The sequence below is a fragment of the Cyprinus carpio genome, chromosome B4 (assembly GCF_018340385.1).
Source record: "Cyprinus carpio isolate SPL01 chromosome B4, ASM1834038v1, whole genome shotgun sequence".
Taxonomy (NCBI): domain Eukaryota; kingdom Metazoa; phylum Chordata; class Actinopteri; order Cypriniformes; family Cyprinidae; genus Cyprinus; species Cyprinus carpio.
In genome coordinates this window covers 36,258,971-36,267,805 of record NC_056600.1, presented here as the reverse complement: position 1 = coordinate 36,267,805, position 8,835 = coordinate 36,258,971, and the positions used below count along the sequence as shown (strand labels likewise).

At 41.1% G+C, this 8,835-nt stretch overlaps 1 protein-coding gene across 2 annotated transcripts; it reads left to right on the top strand.

Moving 5' to 3' along the window:
- Positions 1 to 36: 36 nt before the first annotated feature.
- On the top strand, positions 37 to 8,484 carry LOC109062577 (IKBKB interacting protein). Of its 2 annotated transcripts, none has more exons than XM_042722564.1 (3): positions 37 to 710; positions 800 to 899; positions 5,888 to 8,484. In XM_042722564.1, exons 1-3 carry the CDS (start codon positions 547 to 549, stop codon positions 6,542 to 6,544), a joined length of 921 nt encoding a protein of 306 aa, XP_042578498.1. In that variant the 5' UTR covers positions 37 to 546; the 3' UTR covers positions 6,545 to 8,484. The 2 variants fall into 2 exon arrangements, with proteins under 2 accessions (XP_042578498.1, XP_042578499.1); XM_042722565.1 differs by lacking the exon at positions 5,888 to 8,484 and adding an exon at positions 3,061 to 4,996.
- The last annotated feature ends 351 nt before the right edge of the window (positions 8,485 to 8,835 follow it).

Sequence of the window (8,835 nt, the reverse complement as noted above, 5' to 3'; positions counted from 1 at the left end):
TGAATAATCAAATAAGATTTGAAAATAAAGCTGCTGGATCCCTGTGTTGCACAGATATGAATAAAACATTTTTATTTTGAGGTATTATAATGTAATAACATTGCAGATGTTTCCCGCTCTTCCTCCATTTAAGTCTCAGAGTGCTGTTTGACTTATTAACTATTATTAAAAAAAAAACCCATCTAAAAACCACACGCAGCTGTGATTGGTCAGTTCTAACCAGCGCTGAGAAAAGTAACAGGTATCACGTGACAGGGCTGCCTATGTGCCGTTTCAACAAAAATAATCTGTAGCGAAGCAGTCATATCACACTCATTAGCTTTAATAAACACTGAAATAAGCAGAAACAGTACAGAGTTAAAACAGCATATTTATTATTTGGACTCGCCTAAGCCCCGCCCACCCCGTTACGTCAGTCCGCGCCTCTGCTCTGATTGGCTTTCGCCGGAACGTCTGCGTGGCGGTTTCAGCCTCTGACGAGAGATAACCTCCTTCTCAAACAGCAGTCTTCCTCCGCGTTACTCTCAAAACTCGTGCGCGTCAGTCATGCAGGTGAGCGGCGCGAGGCAGCGGCAGAAGAGTGCTGTGGAGCGGCGGCGGAGCGGGGAGCGGCGCACGGAGGACGCGGAGCGGCGGGCCCCTCGCTTCAGTCCCGGGGTCCGGCTCTGCGTCGCTCTGCTGGGTGTCTCCGCGGCGCTCATCATCGCGTGGTGAGTGTCAGACGCGCTCGCACACACACACACACAGACCCGCTCGCGGAGCTGTAACCCTGCTCTCGGCTGTGCTCTGTGCTCCACAGGCTGCTCGTTCAGCAGGAGGCGAAGCTCGCAGAAGTCACCCAGAAGTACGAGCGCAGCCTGCACGAGCTGGAGGAAAAGATGGATGAAATCTCCCAGAAGGTTCGTCAATCACCCAAACCAGGCCCGTTCACACCAGGAGCGATACACTTCTAGAACTCGTTCTGGGTATTAGAGAACAGCAGAACGATAAAGACACGGAGAAACGGTGTGGTTGAATTATTTTAATAGTTTTGTGTGTTGATGAACGATACAAACACTGACAGCCAATCAGAATCCTTCCTGCTGCCACGAGCAGCAGACGCGCGCGCGCTCAGAGTGAACGCGATATCGTTTCTTTATAGTTACCGTTCCTGTGTGAACGGGGCTGTTTTACACTCTTACGAGAATTAACCATGGTTCTATTGTAGTAAAAGCGTAGTAACCATGTTTTTGTCGTATTTGACCACAGTTTTACTACAAATACCATGATAAAGTATGATTAGTGCAGAAAAAACATGATTAATTTGGGGTTACATTCTAGTCACTGTTTTTTTTACTACTTGCAGTTTTCATTTTCACAAACTTTTACATACTTTTATAAAAAAAAAAAAAAATCGAAAGAACCAAAAAAAGTAATGAAATTAAGTAAAAAGTGTTAAAATACATCTTTGTGCCTTGAATACAACGCATTTTCTGATATAAGCTGAAATACACATATTTATATATCTTTATTACAGTCTTCAGACACTTTAAAATATTTTTTACTGTAAGCCCACAAAAATAAAACAACTTTTTATTGAGAAATTGACGTGTTGATCATAAGCCAAGTGTGTTGTTCATTAGAGTTTGAGAGAATAGTGAAGTCCTCTTCACTAGAAACAAGCACCGCGTCTGTGTTTCTCTCAGTGCAGCTGTCCAAATTAAAGCAGCACCACTGTACTGTTCACCAGTATGAGTTTCTCGCTATATTTATGGGCTGCTCATCATTCATTCACAAGAGCACATTCTACTCAGTGGTTCATAAGAACAGTTGTGCTGCACAATATTTCTGTGGAAATTGTGACTCATTTGTCAGGATTCACAGATGAATAGAGTTCAGAAGAACAGCATGTTGACCGAAAACAAATGTTTTAAATTCTAATATTTCACTGTTTTTGCTGTATCTTGATCAAATAAATGCAAAGTAAGCATTTAAAGTCTTTAGGGCTATGTGTAATGTGTTATGAAGGTATAATGTATGCTGTAATGCATTACATATTTTCATAAATAATTGTAACCAACATTAAAATTCATTCTTATATTTAAAGGTTTGTTTGTCGTGTGTTTAATGCATTATGCACAACCAGTCAAATGTTTTGAACAGTAAGATTTGTAATGTTTTTTAAAGAAGCCTGCATTTATTTGATCTTATGTACAGCAAAAACAGTAACATTTTGAAAATATTTTTATTCCAAACAGCTGTTTTCTGTGTGAATATCTCTTGAACTGTCATTTATTTCAGTGTCACATGATCTTCAGAAATCATTCTAATATGATGATTTGCTGCTCAAACAACATTTATTATTATTATTATTGTTATTATCATCATCAGTATTTAAAACAGTTGAGTATATTTTTTTTTTCAGGATTCTTTGATGAATAGAAAATTCAAAGATCAGCATTTATCTGAAATAAAAAGCTGTTGTGAAATTATACACTATACCATTCAAAAGCTTTAGAGTGATTTCTGAAGGATCATGTGACGCTGAAGACTAAAACTATAGGAATAAATTACATTTTTAAAATGTATTCAAATAGAAAAAGTTTTTTCAATAGCAAAAATATTTACAAATTTTACAGGTTTTTTTCTGTACTTTGGATCAAATAAATGTAGGCTTGATGAGCAGAAGAGACTTCTTTAAAAAAAATAAAAAAAACTTTCGACTGGTAGTGTATTTCCTGAAGGTGTAACAGTGAATAGACGAGTATTATAACTGTTCATATAATTATTCATGAGATCATGCAATGCATTACAAGACATAATTCATGCATTAAAACTACTTTTATACTGCATTATATACATAGTGTTACTAAGACCTCTTTCAAAAACATTACAAAATCCTAATCATCTCAAACTTTTGACCAGAAGTCAAATAAAATGGAAAAGAAAGAATGGTAAGTGGGTGTTATTTACTGAAGGAGGTCAGCTGGTGTGCTAATGCTGGAGTGTTTGGGATGCATGCTGTTTCTCTGACTGTAGTGTGCAGTGTGCAGCAGCTGATGTGGTGTGTTGTGACTGCAGCTGCAGGCCTCCTCCTCCTCCTCCTCCTCCTCCTCTGCGCTGAAGCACGCCGTCAGCTCCACACTCAACACCTCGGCCGCGCTGCAGGCGGAGCAGCAGGCGTCTTCACTCCTCCTCCTCACACTGGAGGGGCGCGTGCGCAGCGTGACGGAGGCGCGGCGGAGAGCCGTGAGCGAGGAGCTGGAGCAGCTGAAGAGGCGCTCGCGAGCCGCACACTCTCACGTGACGGAGCAGGTGAACGCGGCGGAGGCGCTCCTGCGGGAGCTGAGCGAGCGGCTGCAGGAGGTGCAGGACGGGACGCGGAGGAACACGCGGGCGCTGGAGCGCAGCGAGGAGGAGGACGCGGGACACGTGAGCGATCATCTGCAGTGGAGCGAGCGCAGGGTCTCGCGGCTCCAGGAGCAGCTGCAGCGTCTGGAGGAGCAGGGGCTGGAGCTCCGGCAGCGGCTGGACACCCGCGCCCCTCACCACACACACCTCCCCGCCGCAGACGAGGCCGTGCGCGCCATGCTCCGGGTCCGCGCGCAGCTCAGCGCCACCTACAGGAGGCTGGAGGAGCTGCAGCTGCAGGTGCGGAGCGCCGAGGAGCGGCTGAAGAGGACACCGGACCACACAGCTGAACTCTGAGGAGAGATCTGACCCAGTCCAGAGACACCAGGCTCACGGGTACAGATACTGCTGGCCAAATATTACTCCCTTACAAGGGAAAGATTTAAAGACAGATTTTTACTTAAGTAAAAGTACGGAAGTACTTGCTTTTAAAAGTACTTGAGTACTACATTTATGTCAACGCAGTATGTTTTATTATTTATTATTAACCTGACGACAGCAGCACTGCTGAGAGGCCTGACCAGACGCACAGCTGAAGGACTGTATGTACAGTGGCATCTCGGAGCAGTGTTACAGGTTCAGTTCAACTTAAACTCAACTTCAAGTTAATGTTTGTCATTTCTGCTGGTCCTCATCGGATCTAAACAATGTACATGTTAAAAGTTTTAGTGTGGACAAACACTTAATACATTTTTCAGAGTTTTACAACATATTGCCCAAATGATTACAAAAATGATGAGAACACCTTTACAGCTCAATTACAGACATGTAAACAGAAGAACACACATGATTTCACTGTGAAAACACTACCTCTACCTTAATGGCTATAAAAATGAGAGCAACTTTTTTTTACAATCTGTAAATGAAGAATGGGTGTAGGTGGTTTAATCAACTAAACTTCACTTCTCTGCTTGTAAATCCTTCAAAAACCCTGTTTACTGACTGAATTGTTTTTATTTTTTTGCCTTTTTAAGAGATCAGTCACTCTTTTTGTGTGTGTTAATCAACATTGTGACAAACTGTATTGAACTTAGGGGTGTGTGATATATTTCATCTGCAATAATATCTTAATTGTTGTTGTAACGATAAACAGGAAGTTAATTAAGAAACTTACGTTTTAGACACCATATTGCCTGTTTTTGCTCTTTCACCAAAAAAATGAAATAATAATAATTTCAAACGCAGCCACAGCACTGTTCTGTGTGCCTGAGCAACATGGCGGCGTTTCGTTCCTGAATGAATCAACTGTTTAAATGATTCGGTTCAATCACAATGACTCACTTATTAACAAAATACCATCTAATTATCGTTATCGATAAAATCCCAGAAAATATTGAAATATAATTTTTGTTGATATGGCATACCCCTAATTAAACCTGGAATAGTTCTTAAAATCTCAGATTTGTTTTAATTAATTTTGTAAACTACATAATTGAGTGTAAATGTATGTAAAGCACAAAATGCACGGGTGTACGTTTCACACAGGAGATGTCACAGCTTTCAGTGTATGTTTGGTGTGTTTGTACTGGATGTGCAGGAGTCACTGAGAGTTCAACATTACGTCAGAATGAACTCAAAATATTTAATAAATCAAAATATTGACATGTGACTGATTTATCTGTGCACATTATTCCAAGGGGGGTGGGGGGGACATTTCTCTGCCTTCAAGAAAAAATATATATACATGTATTTTTTGGGGGGGTGAAAATATTCTGCTATAATCATCTACTTTTCATGATCTGTTTGTCAGATCTTGCCCTGGAGGTCCAATGCGCTGCAGAGTTTAGCTCCGACCCTGATCAAAGTCACCTGCCTGTGATTTTCTAATGATCCCAAAGACATTGATGAGCTTGCTCAGGTGTGTTTGATTAGGGTTAGAGCTAAACTCTGCAGGAAGGTGGATCTCAAGGTCCAGATTTGAGGATCCCTGATCTATTCAGTGCTTAACGGATAAAATCCTCCATTGAATTTCTGCTTCTCTCAAACAGTCTGTTTCACTCTGAAATGCATCAGATTATCAAAGTTAAACGGATTGTGAGATCTATTTCATGCTGCGTAATTAAGACCTGCACTGTACGTCATGTAAACAGACTGTCAGAATAATCTGTCAGGATTGTCAGTTTTAATGATTAGTTCATACACCTCATCAGACACGTCTGTTTCAGATTCAGTCCTTCATCTTCATTTGAATATGGCAGCATGACACGAGCTAAACCCCACCCTTTTCTCCTTAGTTAAAGTAAAACAGGTTTGAAGAGGAAACTCTTAGCTAAAGTTTACTGTTATTCAGGAGAACTCTAAGTGCATAGATTAAACGGTTTGTGAATATGGCCCCATGAACTGATATTGGAGGTGATCTCATGTCATTTTGATGAGTCTGATAATATTTCAGTAAATGATTTGTGAGCTGTTCTCACTGTATGTTATTGCGTACTCCTCCTAGGAGTATCATCAGACCTGTGTGTGACTGAAGTCTCTGGTGTGCTCTCTTGTGTAGTGTGTGCTGTTGTCCGCTCCGGCCGTCTCTCAGATGGAGGCTCTGGAGGTGGAGGTGGCTCAGCTGCAGGAGCGCTTCTCCAGTCTCGCGGGTCAGCGGCAGCAGCTCCAGCTGAACCTGAGTGCTCTGGCTCAGGCCGTGGAGGGCGTGGAGCAGCAGGCCTCCAGCGAGGTGACCTCCAGACTGGCCTCCATCCGTACGGACGTGCGGCGCATGGCTGGGCTGGAGGGTGAGGTGGAGCTGCTGTTCAACCAAACGCAGGCCCTGGAGGAGAAGGTGGCCCAGACGGAGAAGCTGATGGTCAAGCGCATCGGCGATCTACTAGCCGGCAGCATCGACCGCGTCTCCGCTCTGAGGAGCTCAGCAGAGAAGAGCAGCCAGCAACTGGATCAGATCAGTGCGCTAGTTCAGCAGCTCTCGGCGGCTCACCGTGAACTGTCCGAGCGCATCCTGGCACTGGAGAGCGGACAGGCCAAGCTGCTGAAGACCGCCACCTTCGCCAGCGACCTCAAGCCCAAGGTCTTCTCCATCAGACAGGACTTCGCCATCATCCAGCCCAAACTGGACGACCTGACGCTGAGGATCGGCCTGCTTGCTGAAGACCTGATGAGCCGAGAGGAGGAGCGGAGTCAGAGAGAGGAGAAGATGACTCCCTGAAAGAGGAGGACGCTCAGTACATCAAGTACAGTCCAGTCGTGCTTCAAACTGAACTACTGCTGGAGCACACTGACGTTTAGCCACAGAGCAGCTGTAAGCCTTTCAAGAGCTCCTGCGAGAAATCTGCTGACTGCAGCAACACTGAAATGAAGATCAGCATGAGATCTGCTGTGATACTGACTGCCAGACTCATTCATGGTGCTGTTGATCAGGTTCTGCAAGATACATCAAAGAATAACCATCTACAAAGCACGGTACACTATACCAGTCAAAGGTTTGATGCTAAGAATTCAGCTTTGAAATCACAGGAATAAATTACATTTTAAACTATATTCAAATAGAAATCAGTTTTTAAATGGTAAAAATATTTCAACATTTTACTGTTTTTGCTGTATTTTGGATCAAATAAATGCAGGCTTGGTGAGCAAAAGAGACTTTTTTTTAGTTGACCTCTTTGTGAGTGTGATACTGACTTTGAGAACCACATCTGACCAGGTCGAGTCTCAAGCTCAAGCGATACTGACTAGTGAATTCAGGTAATGAAGAAGAGGACGTGGAGGGATCTGTGTAACGGGTTCATCTTCAACACACAGTGACCCTAAAAATCACACATCAAAACCAGGGTCATCTGAGCTCAAATGACGACCTGAGCCAGTTCTTTGTCTGTTAACTTTGTGATCTTTCATGGATGAAGTCCGTTCACGTCCTGCAGAAAAACCACCACTGCAGTTAATTACATTCACGTCTGAACATGTTTGACTAGCAGAGGGTGTCCAAGACTTAAATTTACATTTAGTCATTGCTTCGTATTTTAAAACCTAACAAACTTTGAACATTTGAAACATTTTGTGACAAATATGACTGCTGTTTTTCTTTGAAATAAATGTTGATATTTTTAATGTAAAGTCAATTTGAATTATTTCCAAATACAGTAGTCAACATTTGAAGTGGATCAAAAAAGTTCATCAAACTTGTCCTAAGACAAGAACGTGTTTTAGTTTTAAGATTTAGGACAAATTTGATGAAAGGTTTTGATCCACTTCAAAGGTTTACTATAACTTCTGTGACTGCTGTGTGTTTGTGGAGTCTACTAACAAAAACATCAGTTTTATAAGGTCAGTTACAGACAGTTCGGCAGTATTCATGTATTACAGTAGTTCTTTCTCATTTCTACAGGATGCTCAAATACTCAGTGACAAAACAGTTCACTCCCATTATATGATTCAGACAGATTCATTTTACAGCGTTGATTTCTATAGTAAGCAGTCACGGACAGTCATGAAACTTTGATGATCGTGATCTCAGGGCTGTTTTTTGATGATCAGGATCATGTTTTGCATCCAAATCCTCCTCAACTGCTCCTGAGAGAATCACTGCTGTATGAAAGACAGGGTCAGTTAAAATAACATCATTTGATTTTCCATTGATTTTAATCTTTTGTCATGTTTTAAATTGTTTTAAGTCATCTTGAGACACTCTTAGATGTTTGCTGATAAAACTAAAATTATATAGAAAATGTATTTATAAATGTAATTAAAATACATAAATGTGAGAAATGCTCTCATGTCATTGAAAAAATAACTGATTCTCATTAGTTCACTTTGAGGTGTGAAACAGTATGTTTTATTGTAGATTTATGTGTAAATCATGTTATATTAATATTGATTTTTGATGCACTTTTAGGTATCTTATTGGTCATTTGACACAATGGTTTAAAACATTGTATTAGAAAACAGCTACAATCTTGATGCGTTCAGGGATTGTGTTTTGGTTATGATGCTGACCAGTAACTCTACTGAGCAAGAGCTGATTAATTTACACTGCTTTTCCAGGTCTACAAATCATACTTTTGCAATTATGTTTGGTCATGTATTCAGCTTTTTCAAGACTGTGTGAATCTTGGTTCTTCAGTGACAAAAGGGTATATTAAAATAAAATCATGAAACGTCTTGATTTCAGTTGATTTTTAGCTGATCAATGCTTGCTTTGTCTTATTTTAAGTTGTTTTATGTCATCTTGAGGTGGGCATGATTAATTAATTAAACAATTATATGAATATTAATGTTATTAAAATAAAGGAATGTGAAATTTTATATTCATATTCCCATTTAACGTGCAGCTAGGTATCTTATAGATCTTTAGATTAGATAAAGACATTAACACAGTAGTTTGGAAGAGTTTTAATCATTTTCCATGACTGTGAGAAACGTGGTTCTGCAATGATAAATGGATGTATTGTCTTGATTTTAATGCTTGTCTCAGTTGTTTGAGGTCCTCTAGTAGACCTTGGC

Coding starts and splice junctions, on each gene's coding strand:
- LOC109062577 (XM_042722564.1), top strand. CDS start 547: ATGCAGGTGAGCGGCGCGAGGCAGCGGCAGAAGAGTGCTGTGGAGCGG. Junction 711..799: donor GCGGCGCTCATCATCGCGTG/GTGAGTGTCAGA, acceptor TGTGCTCCACAG/GCTGCTCGTTCAGCAGGAGG. Junction 900..5,887: donor TGGATGAAATCTCCCAGAAG/GTTCGTCAATCA, acceptor TCTCTTGTGTAG/TGTGTGCTGTTGTCCGCTCC.